Source organism: Scophthalmus maximus, chromosome 16 (assembly GCF_022379125.1).
Source record: "Scophthalmus maximus strain ysfricsl-2021 chromosome 16, ASM2237912v1, whole genome shotgun sequence".
In the NCBI taxonomy this organism is placed as follows: domain Eukaryota; kingdom Metazoa; phylum Chordata; class Actinopteri; order Pleuronectiformes; family Scophthalmidae; genus Scophthalmus; species Scophthalmus maximus.
Window position 1 is genome coordinate 8485634 of NC_061530.1, and position 21024 is coordinate 8506657.

The 21024-nt window shown below is 43.6% G+C and overlaps 2 protein-coding genes, 1 long non-coding RNA gene and 1 other non-coding gene across 7 annotated transcripts in view; 1 reads left to right on the forward strand and 3 right to left on the reverse strand.

Annotated features, from left to right (window-relative positions):
• The window catches only part of kctd17 (potassium channel tetramerization domain containing 17), an 18732-nt gene extending 7600 nt beyond the window's left edge, over positions 1-11132 (reverse strand). The window contains exons 1-3 of one of the 3 annotated variants that reach the window (XM_035612724.2): positions 10628-11132; positions 1016-1124; positions 681-772 (exon numbers count right to left, since the gene is read on the reverse strand). In XM_035612724.2, coding sequence (XP_035468617.1) covers positions 681-772; positions 1016-1124; positions 10628-10981 — 555 coding nt within the window. In that variant the 5' untranslated portion in view covers positions 10982-11132. The remainder of the gene's footprint in view (positions 1-680; positions 773-1015; positions 1125-10627) is intronic. The other 2 variants (XM_035612726.2, XM_035612725.2) reach the window with 2 other exon arrangements.
• A 787-nt stretch (positions 11133-11919) lies between these two features.
• Positions 11920-20731, reverse strand: plbd1b (phospholipase B domain containing 1b). Of its 2 annotated transcripts, XM_047327386.1 has the most exons (11): positions 20447-20731; positions 19773-19995; positions 19135-19218; positions 18833-18974; positions 18602-18748; positions 17715-17859; positions 16530-16730; positions 14569-14709; positions 14308-14493; positions 14063-14169; positions 11920-13023 (listed from the first exon to the last, which is right to left on the reverse strand). In XM_047327386.1, exons 1-11 carry the CDS (start codon positions 20514-20516, stop codon positions 12826-12828), a joined length of 1644 nt encoding a protein of 547 aa, XP_047183342.1. In that variant the 5' UTR covers positions 20517-20731; the 3' UTR covers positions 11920-12825. The 2 variants fall into 2 exon arrangements, with proteins under 2 accessions (XP_047183342.1, XP_035469646.2); XM_035613753.2 differs by having other exon boundaries at positions 18602-18974.
• On the forward strand, positions 16677-18193 carry LOC118288020. Its single transcript, XR_004785788.2, has 2 exons — positions 16677-16814; positions 17718-18193. It is a non-coding gene; the product is annotated as an uncharacterized LOC118288020 (long non-coding RNA).
• A 32-nt stretch (positions 20732-20763) lies between the features above and the next one.
• trnar-ccu lies at positions 20764-20836 on the reverse strand. Its single transcript has one exon. It is a non-coding gene; the product is annotated as a tRNA-Arg (tRNA).
• Between the last annotated feature and the right edge of the window lie 188 nt (positions 20837-21024).

Consider the following 21024-nt stretch of genomic DNA (forward strand, 5'->3'; position numbering starts at 1 on the left):
CTCTGTGAACCTAAAAAGCTGATCTTAGGCCACTTCCGGCAAGTAGAGTATATTTAACATGACAACATGGGACATCACATGAAGGCAGTGAGGAGCAATCAAGAGGAGGAAAAAAGTAGTGCCAAAGGGCTAGCTACAAAACCAGCAATTCCATTTTCAAACTTTTGCAGTCTTTCTTTACTCCAAGGGCAAATGATAGCGAGTCAAGTAAAGTACAGTGGAACAGCAGAATGTGACATGTGGAGCGTGTGTTTGAGAGGGCAGTGGGATTTTGAGTGCAATCATCCTGAGAAACACAAAATGAAGGGGGGAGAAGCCTGATGTGCAGCGGAGCTCTTCAAAGAAGCACTGGAGGGTGAAATCACTGACAAAGAGAAAGCGGCTGGGGGACATTGCACTTACACTGTAATGGTGTGTGTGTGTGTGTGTGTGTGTGTGTGTGTGTGTTGGTCTATGTGTGTCTGTACAGTATGTTTGTGTATGTAGGTGCAGAACGTTAAGCATTGCAATATTAAGTGCCAGATGCAACATGATATGGTTTAAGAATAACAATACAGTTATGCAGCACTGTACATCTTAAACATGACATACTGTATTTGCCTGGTGTCACTGCAAGAGCGTGAAGTGAAGCAGCAAACCCCTCCGCCATAAAAACACTTAGGACAGGGTCCTGTGCATACCTGCGTGGCTTTGGAGTCCCTCTCCACGATCCGCTCCTTGATCAGTTTGATCAGGGGCGTGATGTTGTAAAACTCGGCCTCCTCCAGGACACCTTGTGACGAAAAGGAACACACAACTCAGCTGCCGTGTGCAAACTGCAGCACAGTGTTTCCCCACCCCTTTGTTAGACCTCCCCTAACATCTATATTTTCATATGTACTAAAACTAGAAACGAATCCATCAGAAACACTTAAGGAGACACGCCATCTCATGGTATATGGGGGCACACAGTATTTTCTTGGTCATTTCCTTATTTCCCCCATCCCCTATGTGAGTGGAGAGGAGTGTACGACACCTTCTTCAGCCAGCTCCTTGTTGTAGACCAGTTTGCCGTGCCGTAAATAGTTGAGGATGGGGCCGAAGTAGGTGGGGTCTCTGTCGATCACATAGGCCCCCGTCTCGTCCTGTCACGGAGGAAAATATTGGACAAGCAGAAAAGAAAATGTCCGTTACGGTATTTTCATCAGTTCACTGCATGTACTCAGATGACTGCGGGAAGGAAGACTCTGTAAATTTGTGTTTTTACTCGACCTGAACTAGGGTGAGTCGTTTGTCACAGTGCTCAAGATAAAATAAATGGTTGTGGCGCATTATTTGCATTCTTTTTCCATGTTATGTAAAGTGTTGTTTCTCAAGTATAAATTTGACTGTCTTTTCTTCTCTTCTTTTCTTCCTCGAGCAGTGGAGCCTTTTGTAATATATTGACTATTTTTAGACATGAAACTTCACTAGCTTCAGCAAAAAACATCCTGGTTGGCTATTTTCAGCTTAAGTATGCAGTTCTGGCTGCCAGCACTGAATGTAAGAAAGATACGCTGCACATGAGTTTGTCTTCAAAATAAAAGTCCCTATTAGAGTGGAGGATGTGCTGGTGTCAGAGTGATGTGATAAATATTATAACTTTATAATGAATGAATTAATAATACATGTATTTAATTAAACCAGGATAAGGTGTGAACAAAAGATAATTTAACTACTGGTAGTTAGAAAGTAAAGAATCTTTAGAATAATTAGTTGCATTTTTGCAAATTTTCCACGAAACGCCCATTGCTTCCGGTTGCAAATATAATGCTGCCATTTGCATTTCCCTTCCTGCCACTACAGTTTTCTGCAGCTGGACACACAAGTTCCTGGTTACTGGCCCGAGAGCAGCATTTGTTGGTTACTTTGATAGCCAGTGTGTGTCGGCAGCCTGCTTCTCTCCCACCTCCAGGCTGCTTCTGCCAAGCACTGCCTGGCTGTTATGTCATGACTATAACCCCTCCAACACACTGTGCACGCACGCACACACACACACGCACGCACGCACGCACGCACACACACACAACCCCTGCTTGTCCTCGTGATGATCGCTTGAAGCAGAGTCCCCTTTTAGAGCCGGACTCACAAAAAGAACTGCTGCTGTAGAAATCTAAAGAAAAAACATGTCGCCTTTGAGGAGATTAGGGATGTAGAAGTAAGAAGTGGAGGAATTGTTGGAATTGTATGGATAAAAAGGAACATTGGCCGCATCTACTGATTACATGTCACCAACACATTGTTCAGTAGCTTTTGGAGAGAGAAGCATACAGGCAGCGTGTTATGTATTATATGGATAGACACGGACCGCAATGGAAAACAGACTCAGTGATCCAGGGACTTATCTCAGAATTCACTGTCACTGCTTCACACCTACTACATGTTCAAAATGAAAAGATACTGGGTAAGTCCAGTCATTTGAAAAAAAATACAATGAAATAAAAGGTTATAAAAAGGTTGGCAAGATTTCCTTACTCATTCACATGCACAACACAGCTCAGCCTATGAGGTTGAAAGATTTTGGAGGGCATAAAGAGTGCAAAGAAAACTATTAAAATATTATGATCTGAATCCTTTAATATTGGATATCTGCCGATAGCAAGTCTGACACTTAAATATATCTGACACACTGATATAAAACTACTGTAGACGTCTTAATCTCATTCGTATCATTTTCATGAGCCCCTTTATCCAATTAGTAAAAAAGGTCATAGTTCATATGTCATATGACATAGGTCATAGCACTAGAAAGAAGACTCGCTTGCGGCTGGACAGGGTTGTTACAACGTGACGGTTCTTCTCTCGCAAGCGATCTTTGCCAACTTACGGACAACGGCGTGCAGACACCAGCAGCTGAGGAACCCCTGTCTGACGGCGTTTATTATTTTAACCGTGGACATAGAACTGGATTAAAAATGAAAAGCTGTAGCTGAAGGTTATCTACACTAAATTGGTTGAAGATTATCATCGTCGGAGCTCAGTGGAACTGCATCACCTCAGTGTCTGAACTCTGTCACTCCGGCAGCTGATCTTGGATTATGATTACAACTAGATTGTTGAGATAAACAATGTGCCTGCCTTCTAATATACTACCATTATCAGCCAATTTATCTGACATTTCTTGTCCAGTGAGGCGGTGGTATATATAGTGACTGCTGCAGGTAGCATTTGGTTACATTAAATTTATTAGTGTTTTTTTATATTGTTAACGCACACCCCACTTTGTTTATTTGGAACTGCAAAATCATTCATCTGACGGGTTTACTGTACAGTTCTCCAACTAAACTGAAGCCACACTCACTTCCTGTTAACATTTCTTCTAGCAGTAAGAAGAATGTTTTTTTAAACGATAGATAGCCAGTTGTCAGCCCAATGTACAAGGGTGGAATCACGTTGTGCCCGACACTCATCTGTTGAGGTCCAGCTGACAGGAGCTTCTGACGTGGCGTTTCCAATGTGAGACAATGAACTGAACGCAGTGTACGAGGACACCGCCAACCACAAGTGGACTGCTTCAGACCGTGAAGCACTTTGATAGATGGACGGGAGGAGAAAAAGGGGGAACGGGGAGAGATGAGTGGACATCCAGGGCGAGACCCGGAGACCCGGAGACCAGCACAGTGCATAAAAACCACAGCACGACAAATAACCTCCTGTAAAAAAATGAAGGGCAGACGCCACGCTTGCACGTACCAAACACACGGAAGCGTGAAGGCACGGTGCCGCGGAGACGAGAGGATGAAGACACATGGTGGGATACTGGGCGTGTTTGTACGTGACAAAGAAAGACGCAGAGAGAGGAGAGAGAGAGAGAGGATGGAAGGATGTGGGGTGTGAAGACCAAGCGGCAGCTTGTATAGGCACAACACTGTGTGTTTGTGTCAGCAGCACCAGAAATCACAGTGATTAGAGAGTGAAAGGGCTTTGGCTGACACACAGAGCTGCAGAGGAGGAGGCCGACGCCTCAACTCAACGTGACTCGACTTGACAGTGTGCCCACAACATACCGGGGGAAAGCTTCCTGAATGTGTCAGAGCCATGGCATCTCTCTCACACGCACAATCAGCAGTTATCCATTGTGACAGACCCATTAGCAGCTGCACGGCATTGACTTTGAATTAATCCATTAGATGAGGTTTGATGATGAGCCCAAATGACAAGCAAGTTTATCTGCAACATCCTCGGTCGAGTTCGGCCTGCAAACTTCTTCACGTCGCCCTCGACCCTTGTTCTCACCTTCTCTGACTCTCTGCACCAGAGACGCAGCAATAACCAACATACTGAGAAGGCTCCAGAGTACGAGGAACAACTTGTTTGTGGAAGATTTCTGATATGTCATCATTTACTTCCCCTTCAGCATGATGGCATCATACACATAATTCTACATCTCCTTGCTGTAACAGGTTTCTGAAGATGTGAGTTGCTTGTGGATGTTCCGATACCATTTTTCCCTTCCTGATACCGATTCCGATACCTGTTCATTTAAATAGATAACAAATTGCATGACACATTTTTAACAGCTCTATGCTACTAACCCTGTGTGGAGGGTACAGAAACATACAGAAGCAACAGAACTTCTCTTACCAACTTGATGGTAGTTCAGAGTTGAAGAGGTCATTGTCCATTTTTTCATATTCAGCGTGTAGCTGTAGTGGTTCCTAAGATAGAAGTTCCAGTTGCCAAGAGGACAGGGGACACTAGTTGGCGAGTTAATGGTTTACAGAACATTCGTTTGTGGAAACTGGATGTGACTCCACAACATTTCACTGTAGAGGTAGAGCAAGTAAATCCCTCAGCCTATCAACAATAACCAAAGAGAACATTTCTCAACACACACAGCAGCCTTAGACGGATGCTTGAAAAACAGAAAATGGCAATAATGTTTCGCTGCGTGTTTTGTCTATTGTACTTCTGAAATGTCGCTTGATTTCGACCAGCTCCTGTTTTATTCCGCTTTTAACTTCTCCAGCTGGAAACTAGGGCAGTCATTACATTTTCTGGTTGAGTCAACATGACGACTATGCTCATCAATCTATATTCATCTATCAGTCCCGGCTTGTTTTGGGCTTGCTGTTAAGGCAACCTTGGAAAACGTTGTTTCATTCCCTTTGTCAATGATTTATATAAAACAGATAGAAAGCCCGAAGTCAAGTTTTCAGAGCGGTGGAAAGTCACACTACCAACAGCATCCCGTCGACTGCCACAGTCTGGTCTATCATATTACACATTTCAAATTCAACACACAGTTGCTTTATATCTGCGTTAAAGAAACGTATTCATCAGAGAGACAGATAGGTTAATATCTATCCACATTTATTTTATACTAAATATAAAGTAACAGTGAGTTATTCCATCAAATTACTGTTTGTGACTATTGCACATGCATAAATTGTGATGTAGATGCAGATATTATTTACACACATACATTATTTGTCCTGTCAGCATAACTGGCAGCCAAATGGGGGGGCGGGAGCTGGGGAGAAAACTACGGACCTGGGTGTGATTTCTAAATATGGAACCAGCCTCATTTATTATTCCCGGCGTCAGAGATGGACTGGGTGAACCAACGACTTCTCAGTGTTTGTGACATTTTTGATGTGGGAGGTGTCCGGCCTCCTCCTCCTCACAGAGAAACGTGTGCCTCCGCTCTCAAACCAACAAAACTACACACGGACATTGCCTTAGCAAAACGTTAAAGAGGATATTTTCATAAGACTTCTAAATGTAATTCTTCTATGTTTAATGCTTAATCGCTTGTAAATATATATTTGAGTTCTTTTAAATGGCATCCTCGCTTATAAGCATATGAAGTGGATTTTTCTCCCCAGCTACAACCTTTATCAACTTCACTTGTGTTAACTAATTAAGTTTAAGATACAAAAAACCACCAAAAACATTGAGGGAATTAATGTATTTTCTTCATGTTTTTCCCACAAGGTTGTTTGATTGAACACCCAAAAAAGTCTTGAGTGGTTCAAAAAAAGTGACATGATGGTAACAGAGAGGCAAGTCCGCACAACTCTGTGCTATTTATTCAAATATAAAAACCTTGGCTCTCGCATCTTTTCAATATTCCTGCCAACACCTCATATGAGACACAACACATATAAGTCCAGGCATGTTGGTGGAATTCTGAGTTTGATATGAAAAAATTATAAAAAAATAAAACCAAAATACGAGTACACATGACCTGAACACTAGGCCATTCAAAACCCACATACACAATCTGTCTGAAATTTAATATGAATCACATAGTGTGGTAATACGATCATGTGATTGTGGCCCACAACCATGGGCCCTGTTTGGCGAACATCATCGAGGTATCAACGCTCAATCTCAGCCACGTCGTGTAATTGGCTTGGGGAGTATTAACAGCAGAAGGGCCCCAGGTTTGGTTGAGTGAGGGGGGCAGGGCAGCGGAGGTGCTAGTAATCTCATTAAAACAGTCAAACAAGGCCAGACAGTCTGTGTGTGCGTGTGCGTGTGTATAAGTGTGCGCGCGCGTGTGTGTGTGTGTGTGTGGGGGGGAGATGTAAAAAACAGCCCAGGACCCCTGAGCAGAGACATGCCAATGGCAGCGGATTACAGGGGGCTCCGGTGTGGATGAAATCAGCTTCTCTCCTGCACTAAAGAAGAATCACACAGGCTGAGCCGCTCTGCTCTGTAATTCAGCTCCAGATTGCTCCGTGTCCCACACAAGAAGACGGCGATGGCTGATTTCAGCCGGGTGTGTGCCGGGTAACATGACCTGCACAGTGAGCCCCTTCATAAAAGACACTTCATGCTTTTCCAGGTCACATTTTTGCGGGGGTCTATTGTTTCCCTAATGGCACTATAGGAACCAAACTCAATGAGAGCGTGTCCTCGTGACGTTGTGAGCAGGTTTGGTCTTGCAAATCATTTCAGGACTGTCACTAACTATTATTTTCCAAATCGATCGATCCGTCGATTATTTTCTTGATAAGTCCATTAGCTGTTTGGTCCATAAGATGGCGAAAAATGTTGAATGCCAAAGTTTACTGTCAAAGAGCAAAGAAGCCATAAAATGTTCTGAAGTCAGATAATTTGTCAACAGCCTAAACAAAAGCAGCATTGGCTCCTTGTTTATAGAAGTGTTTGATATTTTCTATGATTTTAGTGGAGGTGGTGTCTTGCAGAGTTTGGGAACGTCACACCATTGTGGGATTGTTGTTGTTGTGTAGCTGGTCTCTGTGGTGCTGTGATGTCTGTAGTCAGCTGTTGAAACGATGTGGTCGACCTTAAGTCGCCTGCATCAGTCGGTCTGTAATTCCAACTGTGATTTGTTCACAAGGCTGCTAGTTCAGCAGAGGGATTAAGGTGCGTCTCTGTTGCCTTTATTTTGCAAAATGCTTTATTCGTGGATGACAGATTCTTTTTCACAGTTTACTGTGCACAGTCTGTTGTTTCAAAACGGCATTTTATAACTAAAACCCTCTCTGTCCACACAAGCCTTTTAGCTCCATATCAGCATTAATCCCATTATTTACCAACCCACCTGAAAACGTATATCACGTGACCGTTCACGTACACTGAGCATGTGCGCACCGGTGTTGTCTACTCTGCAGTTCGTTACTTAATTCCTGAGATTACTTCAAACGAGAAACAACAGTGGTAGTCGCAAGAGCAGGGATTTATTTTCCTGGACCGGCGACGAGGTGGAACCAGTACTTACAGTGTTTATGTTTTGCATTAAGCGCTGGCGGTGGAATCTTGACTGATAAGAACCAACCAAGAAGCGAATGTGGGTGACTGTGTCATCGTTTCCAAACATCTTTTGCCCGTCCCGGCCACAACGCAGCCCCTGAGTTTTCAAATTAAAAACGCGGCAAGCAGCATCTCCAGACTTCTCCATTTTAGGTGCTCGGAAACTCCAGAGAAGTTTGATGCGTTTTAAAATGAAAACGTAGCAGCGTGGATGCAGCCTCAACCTCTGTAAATAAATTATAAAAGAAATTGTTCTGGTATGAGTGGCGAGAGACTTTTAACAACTTACCTAATTACATAACTGCACACAGGAAAACATTAAAGGGACGACAGACCGGCCCAGACAAAAGATGACACGCACCTCTCGGATCAATTGGCCAAACTCTTATAATGTATATGTACAAAATACAGACGCAGGCGGCCGTGTGAGATTGTTTTGATGAGGATGAGGACAGGACGAGGATCACAGTGATGGAAAGAGCGGCGGTGAAGGAACAAGAGAAGGGAAAATATGTAGGTGTGTGTGTTTGTGCCTGTGTGTGTGTGTGTGAGAGAGACAGAGCGATGCAGTGTGTGACTGTGTGTCTTCAGGCACCACAGAGGTAGCCTCTGTCGGGTCGCGGCTGAAGGTCACATGGGAGGGTTCTTTCTACAGGAGCCTGGCGGTGCAGCAGGGGAAACAGTCATCGCTGCGCTAGAGCAAAAACATCCCGACTCCAATTTTGGTGGTTATTTCTGTTTTTGTCACATCACATCAGCTGAGGATGATTTTTTTTTTTTTTCACCCCCTGAAACCGTGGGCATGTGACACAGTTTGAATTTCTACTACAAGCAGGTGGTGGTGAAGTTGAGCATAAGGCTGTTTAGGGATTTGGAAATGTGACCATATACTGTATACAGTGGGATGATATAAATGTTTCACCTACTAGATATTCTACCAATCATTTTTGTGATAGATAGATAGATAAATCCATCGTCATAGGTAATACTGCAATTCAATGAGCAGGACTGTTGTACAGCAGTATTAGGATTTTTTGCAAAAACGTGATTTATCTCATATATCATTTATTTGAATTTGCAAAACTACACTGATGCGTTGTTTGGTAATTTCATCCATAGACGGTTCCTCAACTGAATTTCTCAAGATGTATCTAACTATTATTTTTGATGTTGTATCAATCGTTAATCTGATCTATGAAAACTGACAGCAAAATGGTGAGGATCACCATCCCATGTCCCAGTGGCCGTGGTGTCGTCTCCAAATGTGAGATTCTTTTGTCCAAGAAGAAGTTGAAAAATAATAAGGGAAAAAAACAAAAAAGTTGCTGAATGAATAAATAAATAAGTTGCAAGTGATAGATGTTATCGGTATTATCCGCTCCTGTGGATGAATCTCTTACAGCTGCTAAAAGAGCTGTCATTTTTTTCTAACCCGACATCAAGCACACACGTCAACCTACTCCGGGCTGCAAGGAAGATCTCCCCCCTTCTCCCTCTGTCTCTGGCATAATTGACATCTGCATCATTTATGAGTCCTGCCAGCCCCCTGACAGTGTGCTCCGCCCGCATGTGACTGGGAGACACATAATACATCTCTCCCTCTCTCTCCCTATAAGATGCCAGCTGTACAGCAGCTACTGACTGTGCAGCTCCCTGCAGAAGAGGAGGCACGTGTTCATCCATCTGACTCGAGAGCAAAATTCACACCACGAAAATGATGCTGAGACACACACGAGCGCGCGCACACACACACCCACACACACACACACACACACACACACAGACAGAGGGAGAGCATGAGAGAGCCTCACACTGCACATTCTATACATCAGCAGGTCACTATTAGACAGCTCCGATATCTGGAGCAGCAGGTCAACAGAGGACTAGTTTTTGGGTGAATTAACAGATAACATGTTAATACACTTGGTTCCTAGAGGCTTCTATGATCCCCATAGCAGATATAGAACATCATGCTGCACTAGGGCTCGGCGATATGGCCTATGAATAATAACACGATATGTAGCGCAATATTTTTTAAATCTTCTTCATAAATGCATAATTTAACCCTTTGACGCATCCAAGCACAACCAGTATGATAATTCTATAAGTCCCTGCAACCTATGTCCGTTTTAAATCCTTCTTTCACCTCAATTGTATTCATTAATGGTTTCTATTGGGACAATTTCAAACGTGCATGCAAAAAGGGGGGAAATCGCAACCAGGTGAAATTTAACAAAACAGTATTATTCAAACCAGCCAAAAAAGACCAAGCTATATATTTACGTGAACATTTGTAGTCGCGTATTTCGCGATATAGTCATTTAATACATCCCATGTACAACAAGCCGCTGATACATCGAATATATTCGGGATACCGCCAAACCACATACTGTAAAAATTGGATGCTATAATTTCACCATTCAGCTTCTAGTAGATAAATCTGCTGCACTTTCAGGCCAGGACTTGCAAACATATAGCAGATCCACCTTTCACACAACAAGACGCGTTACTACCAATGGAGACAACTCGTGGTGAGGTGTTGCACAGTACATTCATATTACACAACATCTGTACAGCGGTGAATCGAGATCACACACTGACACAGTGAGCCACTGCAGGAATGTTATAAAGATGTTATTGTGTCAGGACAGTACCAGACATGTTCAACAAGAGGTGTCCTCTATTCAAAAAATAAAATATAATAAATCAAAGTAGAGTATTGATCTCGGTCATAACAGATGTCAAAGCAAAACTTCACAAGCCAATATGGATATCAGAGAAACAGCAGATTTGGATGAAGCGTGTGTCGAGCCCCTTATTAAAACTGCACTGTATAGTAATAGTTGGGGGGGGGGGGGGTCACAGGGTCCGGGGCCGGACTCACCGTGTCTGAATGCAGGTCCTGCTGCTGGCACAGCCGGTACAGGAACGAAGTTTGCTCCTTGAGGAGCGTCTGCCTCGTCGTGAGGAACACCGTGCCGCCGACGTTCAGGCGGACCCACTTCCCGTTGTTCCCCCCGGTGGGCTGGATCACAGAGCCGTTACCGATGCCCTGCGACGCCGCGCCGGGTTCGCTCGCGCTCTCTCCCGCCTCGCTGTCTTTGTTGTTGTTGTTGTTGTTGTTGTTGTTGTTGTTGCCGTTGCCGTTGCCGTGCTGGCGGCAGCAGCCGCGGTGCGGCGAGAGCGCGGCGGCGGCGACGTCCGCCGGTTCCCGCTGGTCGTGCGCCGTCGTTGCCATTTGGAAGAAGCTGAGGGACGCACGTGAGGTGGAGACGAGCGCGGGAGGGAGGGAGGGATGGAGGGAGGGAGGATAGACCGCCAGTCCGTCGGTCCGTCCGCGTCCGCTGTACCTCGGCCTTTTTTTTTTCCGCGTAACGAAACGGACACGCTCCGCCCTCTTACCCGCGCGAACTCAAAGATCAGCCGCGTCAAGGCACAGTACATCCGAGAAGTCCCTTCAAAATAAAAGCACGAAGACGTCCATAGACCATGTAAAAATGGACCTAGTCGCTCGATCTGTGTTCTCTGGAATGACCAGCAGAGGGCGACTCCGCTGGTTGCTAACGCCAAGGTATTTATCAGGGCCGGATTAACGTCACAGGGGGCCCCCGGACAGAATTGTTGCTGCGGGCCCCCACGACTCCCACTGCAATTAGTTCCATGTGAGTGAAAGATGTTTGTATTTTTTGTTTTTCTACGGGAAGGGCACGGCATCTGCACCCGCCGGTCAAAGCTGCTTGCAGCTTTCATTTTTTATGTTGCAATGTACTGTTGTTGACAAAAATTGCTCACTTTTCACTTATCGTACAGTCATTTGGCTCATTTATTGGTTTCTATTGTCTACCATACGTGCTGGGATTTCACCCTACTGCTAAGGCTATTCTACGAAAAAAATGAGTATATATGTCAGGGGGAATAGTGGAGAACCTGATTCGACTGTTCTTTTTTGTACAAGTTATGACTTTTATTCTGCATGTTATATCAACCCATGATCCTGCTGAGCTGTAGGGATGAGTGGTTCTTTTCGTGAATTGCGCTTGAGCATTTAATTTTGAAAGTAAAACCGCCCCATTTCCAGTTTGGGTCTCATTCTTTTTGATAAACTTGACAAAAAAACAAAAACTGGGTCTTGTAGTTTTTGTGGAACTATTCTGATGAACCTACTAATGACAAAATATAACACCACTATGTATAAGGTATCCGGATTTTATAATTTTTTAATATTGACATAAAATCAGCCAAATAATTTTATTACACAAATGCCAAACCTGAGTAAACATTGCATAGAGGTTAAAACTGAATAATAAAACAAATAGATTAATATCTAAATTAATTGTAAATCCCCGGCTAACATCCTTAACTTTCTGGCACACGCCTGTGTTGATAAGTCAATAATCCTGGTGTTAATGCAAAGTACACGGTCATGATGGTCCCACACTGAGAGAGGAGCACAGTAGTGCTCACAGCAGGAAACATCTCACTGTCTCGTGTGCAGTAAAAAACAATAATGACAACAATCACAATCAACCTAGTGTCCTACCTCAGATGGACATGAATCAGCTTTGACATAACGTAATGTTTAACGCTAATAATATTACATTCAAATTGACTACACACTGGAGAGTGGGATATCAAGTTAAACTGATCTCATGTCTATATTTACACTTTAAAGAATGATTACAGATTCAGCCGTAGGATTAAGTGGTATCTAGCAGCGAAGTTGCACTTTGTAACCAACTGAGCCCCTTATCCTCTCCAGTGTTTGGTATGTCCATTCTGGATTACTGTAGAGGCATGGTGGTGCAACATGGCGGACTTCCTGGAAGAGGACCCAATCTCTACAGAAGTGACTCATTTTAAGGTAACAAAAAGACAAAGAGTTTCAGGTGGTTATACACGAATGATAAAAACTATTATGAATATTATATTATGCCAATAGATGCCCCCCAAATCCTTCACATTGGTCAAAATTGTATTTAGATCTTAATCGTATTTTTGATCAAATTAGTGAGACATACGTAGTCTCTTATCAACACATGCACCACCAGGATGTTCAGTGTCACGGTGAAACATTTCAGGACGTTATCTTCCGCCCATGTGCTCTCCGGGTTGGCGCAGTGCGGGCCTCATGGTGATGAAGGGGAAATTGTAGGTGTGTGGGAGACCCTGATGAGTTGTCAGGTTGAAGGATTGCCACGAGAAGGGCTGCAGACCCCCCTGTGTTGTGGGGCCATTTATTGCCTCCGCGACCAGCTGGAGAGCCATCTGGTAGTCTGTCACCTGTACCGCGAGAAAGACAGAGGGAGGGAGTTAGAGGAAGCAAGTGCGGACATTTAATAAGGTTCAAATAACAAATTCATTTTGTACACAGACATGAGGATATCTCTGATGCCATTAATGGAGTATGGTTATTCAAAACCAGTGCTTACAATGTTTGGTATTCCCAGTGTGGGTTCCATGACATTTTAAAGCTGCTGATCAGTGTAAATTTGACATTTTCTCGAGGCAGAAATCCCTAGGATTCATCCTTTCCTCATTTACTTCTACTTTTAGAATAGAAAGGCCTCAAAGAGAACTCAAGCCCTAACAGCCTAGCAAATTTTTTTATGGCCTGAGGAGGAATTATATTGAGTTTGGAGACCCCCTGATGTGTCCTTTAATTGGCATCGCCAACTGGTTGAATTTGTTTGCTTATCCTGGGAAATATTTCTACATCTACCAGATGGATGAGTGCCAAGTTTTGTCCGGACATTTATGGCTCCCATGATGATGAATCTTAATGCCTCTGGCTCAGACTTTTTCCGCTAGCTCTAGCACTGGGTTGACATAATTTGGGTTTGGAGAGAAATGTCTTTAATACTGCTGAATGGATTGCAAGTAAACTTTTTGGTATGAAGATCCTTAGTGACCCTGGCAATACGTTGGAAATTATCCCAATGTTATGATCTCCCCCTGTAAAAATGACAACTTGTACCATTACAACAGCTCTACAACAAGATGAAACTACAGGGAAAATAAATAATTTCAGGCCCAAAAATGCAGCGCAGAGTTGTAGCTGTGGTGAATACTTTAGGTTTAAAGTGAACAAATACACATTTGATACAACTCTTAAAATGACTTGTTGGTGGGTTATAAAACTCAGTTTGGAAGATCTTCTGTCAATAATGTTGCCATGAATGAAATAATCAAAAACATATAAATGCACAATTCACTATGAAATGTTATTTTTTGATAACGTTTCTGAAATAAAACCCATCCACCAACATACAGAGCATATCTCAAACTTGATCTTGATAATGTTGTCCTGATGACCTCTGACCTTAGTGTCATAGCAACCTCCCGGGTGTGGTCTCCTCGGTCTCAGGTCGTTACGGCAACAGATGGTCTTACACGGATGGCCCTTGGAGTAAGGGTCTCTCTTGTAGTCTGCAACAGAACGATTGTGACCTTTACCTGTGCTACTTACAGTTTGAAAATTATATTCTTTGTCACATCTCTGAGGCGGTTTGCGTTAAGGAAAATATATACAATATGAGGAATGCAAAGAGTTATTGTTCTACCCACTGTTGTATCTCATGATGTGTTTGAGGGAGTTGAGGTTGGACACCTTGGCCTGGTCCCTGCGGAGGATTTTGGCTCGGGGACAGAGGTCATAGGAGAAGTCCACGCCATACCTCTTCCACATCACGCCGTACCCACTCAGGTTGTAGATTTCAGCGTGAAATGGTATGTTGTATGATGGCCAATAACCTGCGAAGTGTAGCACACTGAAGTTGGAGGTTTTCCACAGCATACAAACAGATTTAGATGATGTTTTGTTCGTACCTCTGCGTAGAGCCGGAGTCTGATCGGAGTGCATCACCTTGCCGGGGATCTGCTCCACCACAGTCAGAGCTCCGTTCCTGATGCTGTGACCCAGAGACACCCGGCTCAGGTCCAACACCATGTACTGGCTGTTATATGTTCCTGAAATACATTGTCAACACGCTCCGTTTCTGACCTATGCTGACCCAACAAAACAAATGAACCAGTCTGAAAACAGTGTCACCAGGTTGCCCCCCCTTCTTCTCCACAAATCACATGCATTTACATCAAATGCTGACAATTATCCTAAGCATACTGTTAGCTTTTAGGTTTGATTTTCTTATTTTAGAGAAACTGGTTTCATTTCACGTCATTATTACAAAATTTATTTGCCTTAAAACAATGCAAGAGATTAGTCAGTCCCAGCAAGGAAGACGTCATCTTAATGATTAACTACCAATTGGGATCACAGTTCTGTTCTGTTCTCTCTGATTGTGCATTTGAGAGCAGAGATGATGTCAAAACTCTACTTGGCGGCACATTCAAGGACACCCTGACATCAGAGAAGCTGATCAAATCCAGAAGAGAAAAGCTGCTTACACAGTGTGCTGTTCAGTCCGCCCCTCTGTTTCAGACCAAAATGTCTCAACAACAACTGGATGGTTTGCCAAGAAATTGGTGCCAAAAGGATGAATCTTAATGACTCTTCTCATCGAATAGTAAAGTTAATGTTGAAATGATGGATTAGCATGAAATCTTGCAAAGATACTCACGATTCCCTCATGGTTTATCATGTTTGGCATTTGTGGTTTTGAATGAAATGTCTAAACAAATGTTGGCTGGGCTACAGTGAGATTTGGTGCAGGCATCATTGACACACCTCAGGATCAACTGCAACAATCCTGGTGATGCTTTAAGTTTAGATCTTGCACCATCAGATCAAAATTGACCAATACTTTGACGGATGACCAAAAACCTGCATAATGTCTGATGTTCATATCAGCTGCAGTTGTTGTTGTTGAGTGGTAATTTTACGAAACGCTATAGCGCATAACTAAGGTGGCAACAATTATCAGAGCTAAACATCAGGAAGTTAGCATTTTCATGGTAAGCAAGGTTATTGGTACCGTTTATCACAAAAAATAATTGTCTCAGAGTGCTGTGAGAGTGGCTGCAGACTCTTTTGTCTTGTCGATACGAACCTCTCTGATATATTGGCTGCCAGTGCATGACCAGCACAGCTAAAATAACAGGCGCAGTCTTGCCTGCGCCTGAGGGACTGATGGAAGAAAAACAGTGTCTTGATCAGGAGTTACTGACGTGCGCAGACAATAAATCCCCCACAAGGCACAAGGTAGAGGCTCTGGTGGCAGCTGCCCAAAGGCCTCCACCACCACGACAGTTCGCCAGGACGGTGAGAAGGAGAGCAGAGAGAGAGAGAGCTACTGGAGGATGAGAGGACTGTCGGTGTCAAGAACACTCCGTCCTGTTCCCCTCTGGCCTCCCATGGCAACATGACGTGACAAGATCAAAGCAGCTGCCCAATTAACGCGCACGAGGGTTGTGTAACTCTGTATGAGTGTCCGCGTCGTCTCTGTGGAAATTTGCCCCATGAGTTTTTACACGCCTTCTTCAAGTCTCATTTGTTCTTACTTCTCCGTCCCGTGCCACTGTTCTGTTGCTCTATTACTTAACTCAATTCAAACGACCAAAGTCTGACATCTTGTAACTCTGATTTAGTATGCACAGTCCCTAGCAACCAGTGTGGTGACGCACTGATAACGATGATGCATGGCGATTATCTGAAGAGGGGAAGGAGGCTCAAAGTCATGTTCTCCAAATTGCAGATCTATATTATCATCAACACATCAGTCGATAAATGCATAAATATTTGTTCCACATTTGTTAAATGGAAAAAAAGAAATCCTTCAGCAATAATGGATGAAGAAAAAGAAATCCTCCCAATCCCAACAGGATTTCACCTGAGTTGCATTTGGAGAAAACCTGTGCCCACTCCTCTCCGCTGTGCGCCAAGCTGTTGGCCAGGCGTACCCTCTGCCAGGCCAGCAGGCTGTGAGGGGAGAGCTGGGAGAACAGGGAGGTGTTGAAGACACCGATGGAGGTCTGAGTCATCAGCAGGCCGCTCCCAAGCAGGTAGAAGTCATCCAGAGACATCAGGAAGCCTGGAGACGGAGGAGGAGGAGCAGGAGGAGGAGCAGGAAGCGGTGGCCATATAGGATCGGGGCAGAGGAAGTGAGAGGAGAAAGGTACTTTAAGACAGACACTTAAAAGGGAATATTTGAAAAAGGAGGGGAGAGTAAACAGAGAGGTGATGATCTAATTTCTTATCCTTAACCACAACCCACAGTTTGCATAACCCCAGTATTTGGCAACAGTTTAGCAAATGATTTCCATTTCATCTTTACCTCATTCTTTCAACTCCACTCTTGTAGGGAAATATTACACTTTTTCACCCTGTCCATTGCAGCATTATGATATTATCATACCGCAGTGCCTACACAAAGCAGAGAAGAGAAGAACGTATTTGCCACCTCCATCTCTACTTCTGTGTTAAGTTTCTTGTTGGCCCTGATCTGCTGTGTGAGCTAAATGTTTGTCACAGATGGAGAGAAAGCAGCTCAAGAAGGATGCCGGTGTCACGCTCCATCTCCACTAACGGCGGCCTATTGCATCTTTTCTTTTTAATAAAGTGACGCGATATCCTTGGCCTCTCGATTTCTAAAAATAGGCCTTTGTCATCGCTTGTGCTCTGATAGCAGTGGAGCCTATAAGAGGATTTTTTTTTATTGCTTGGGCCACTATGTATATCTTTGCCCACAAAATGACTCTCCAGCCTCCACTGACTCGACGGCAAGGGGATTCATTTCGTCGCGGTTCTGCTTGGGTGTGCACACCACTGTGATATATGTTTCCTTGTCACTGACTAGAAGCTGTGCGCTTAGAAGAAAAATCACATACAGATGATCACTAGGATCTAGGTTAAGTCCTTGATGTCGGTTTCCCGTGATGAAAATGAAACTGTGGATTAAGGACAAGCAGAGTGAACAATATTTCATCTGCAATCCTACTTTCTTACTTATTTTAGGACAAAGTGTATACAGTCTTGAGCAGCTTGGTTGTGTGTGTGTGTGTGTGTGTGTGTGTACCAGGGTAGCTGCTAAACGACATCTTTCCAGTGGCGGTGTGTGTGTCAAACACTCTGAAGTCCCAGTGTTTATAGATGCGCATGGTGGCTGCATAAGTGTACCAGCTGGAGTGGCCAAACAGCAGGTTCTCAAAGCCTGGCAGCACCTGAGACACAGGGCAGAGGGAGAGAGGCATCGGGGTATGTATGGTTTTGTTTTTGTTAGGAAGAAGAATTACCCAGGAATTATCATAATAATGGTCATCTATGTAATAACTTTGCTGTTCTCTAAACTTTTCATCTAGCGCCATCGTGAGGTTAAACTTGCCCTAGCTAGTCGGTTGATCCGAACCAGGATTTGAACCAAGATCGTTCTTGCTGTGAGGGAAGTAGAGCAAGTATGCATGTTTACAGAGGGTTTTTTTCATTATTAAGTACAAAGACTTGATTGATTTGAATTAGGTTTCCATGTTTCCAAGAAATACATTCCATAAAACCCCATACTGTTTAAATCTCCTTCACTTATTTGTAATACCTCCCTCACCACTGTCTGATGTGGCAACTTGAGTAAAGAACTTAAGTTGAAAGATTGAATTAGAGGCAACTTAAGTAAGTACATTTACAAACAGAAACAACTGCACCGAAAAGGTTCCCATAGTTAAAGGAGATATGAAGAAAAACATTTTCAGTACAACCTAATTCTGCTGCATCGCACAGCGTCCTCTTCTCTATTTGCACAATTCTTTTCTTCACTGAATGGGTGTCGGTTTGAGAGGCCTTCTGCACTTATTGACAGACTTTTCAAGAGGAAAACCCCACACATAAGGGCTCACAATAAAAGCAATTAGGCCTGTTTTGAGGTTCCTCGAGGGCCCCCTCACAGTTTGACTCAAATGATCTTGGCCTCACCTTTATGAGAGCAGTGCAATGGCCCATGCCCGGCATCCTGAAAGTGTCGGCCCCTGTGGAGGAGTTGGCGCGAGGTTTCAGAGCTGGGACCAGGTCCAGGAGGTCACCAACGCCATTCAGGAACTGAACCGCAAACACTGGCAGAGGCTGGGCAGGAGGGAGATGTGAGAGAGTTGAGTGAAACAACATTGTGGATAACCCTTTCATCAACTCTCCTGCACACAGTCGCACCTCTCTGTGTCTGCTCTTGGCCCACTGTGCAGCTCCAGCATGGAGCCCGTCCAGCTGGGCCAGGATCAGTCCCAGATGCTCCCACAGGGCGTCAAGGTGTCGCCTGAGTTTCACCTGCTCCCTGGCCCACTGGTCCTGAGTGCTGTGGATCAGGGAAAAGGGGGCTGAGAGGCACTTTCGGCTCTTTCTGTTGCTAATCTGCACATTTTTTGGTTGTTTCTCAAATCTGCAGCCTGATTTATGTTGTGTGTGTATTTTGTTGTTGTTGCTATATTGCATTTGAACAGATAACGAGACTGTACCTCAGAAACTTTTTCAGCGGACTCAAAACATTCTCACTCTTTATCAGCTGAGGGTACATGTTGGAGTAATGAGTAAACATCTGTCTGCAACAGAGAAACAAATAGGAACAGCTGGTATTTCTTTTCTCCATCTCCGTGGCACTCAGTAAACAGTCAAATCAATTAAGCCAGTGATGTGTAAATATTCCAGAAAAAAAACCTTTCAGTTATATATCCAAAATAAAATTTTACAACCTTTTTATATACATTCTATGCTTATAACATGTCTTTGCCTTTAGAATATGTTATCACTGGAATAAATCTGTTCCTACACAATGGTGTGTATTTGGCATTTCACAGTATACACAGATATTAGTTAACAGTAACATGAATTATGGCTCTGTGCTATTCAAGAAACCCAGTAAACCATGACTGCATTAACCAGCATGCACAACGCCAGGACCCTGAACGTTAAATATATTACTATTAGTATTATTATTGTTAAAAGTACTATATTTTTAAAGATCGTCAATAGTCAATATTCTCACCCAAATGTCCGATGGGGACAAAATGTCAATAAGATATATTTGCTCACACGTTGGCCTATTTTAATATCTCAGACACCAATGATCAGGTTCGATTAGAATTGGGCGCCTCACCCAGCAGTGAGGTAACCTTCCAGGTACCCGGCCAGGAAGAAGGTGGTCTCGTCTCCCTGTGGGATTCCCCCATAACCGGCGCGGATTTCCAGGACACCCCACCCGGAGAGGAGCAGTGTGTCATTGAAGTAGCCGTACGCTCCCCCATCCGTCTCCATCACCCCCTCCTTCAGGATCACACTTTTCTGGGCAGCATTCCAGTACACGGTGGCCTCTCTGAGCTCTGCCAGTGTAGGAAGACGGACAGGGTTACAGGCCTGAGGTTGGATAACACTCATTATGTAATGTGATGTCCTGACACCAATGGAATTAACTATGGTTAAAAACACTGTTTTTGCTTGACTGGTCATTTTCACTACACAAATAAATGATCAATCTTCATGGACTGGCACCTGGGTCCACATATAGTTGCTTTGACACACAGTAACCCAGAGTGTGTGTGTGTGTGTGTGTATATATATATATATATATATGAATACAGATGTGGAAATTCGAGGTATGCCTACATATAAGTGACATATTTTTCAAAAAAGAAGAAAAAAAGTAGAATAAAGCAACCCAAGTCATGCACTGTATCTGTCTACTACACGCAATTTCCATGCAAACAACAATAATTGTTGCAACAGTATGCATAACTGAATTACATACAGTGAAACCATGGAGACGTTACTCACGGTAAGTTTGCACAGATGCGGCTAAAGTGCTCAGCAGCACGCACAGTTCAAAACGGCGCTGCTTCTCCATGTCAGCTGATAATGTCCCTGAGATTCTCCGCCCTTTCACGTATTTGCGAGAATAAATGCCATCGCGGTGACTTCTGGCGTGGACGTCGAAGAAAGTGTGGTCTCACATCCCGATGATCAGCGCTGCCTTTCGGACGCTGTTGATCTTGACTTGTCGAGGAGTGTGTTTATGTTGTGTTACAAAATGAACAAAATCAATAACCACGACTCACAGTTGGTAAATCATTTTTAGTGGATAAAAAAGTATTCACCCCAGATGGGACTCGAACCCACAATCCCTGGCTTAGGAGGCCAGTGCCTTATCCATTAGGCCACTGGGGCTATTCGAAAGAGACTTTCAGAACCACACCTTTTTATACCATGATTAAGTTGTTTTTGTCAACTCTTCTTAGTCGGATACATTGCATTTTATTGTCTATATCGATGATATAATAGGGAATTATTGCTTCTTTGTAATCATCCCAATGAACAATTATAGATTTATAATGATATAAACGCATGGCAAGGTC

Coding starts and splice junctions, on each gene's coding strand:
- plbd1b (XM_035613753.2), bottom strand. CDS start 20,516: ATGGAGAAGCAGCGCCGTTTTGAACTGTGCGTGCTGCTGAGCACTTTA. Junction 17,860..18,601: donor ATTGCACTGCTCTCATAAAG/GTGAGGCCAAGA, acceptor CCTGTGTCTCAG/GTGCTGCCAGGCTTTGAGAA. Junction 14,710..16,529: donor TTTCTCCAAATGCAACTCAG/GTGAAATCCTGT, acceptor AATGTATTTCAG/GAACATATAACAGCCAGTAC.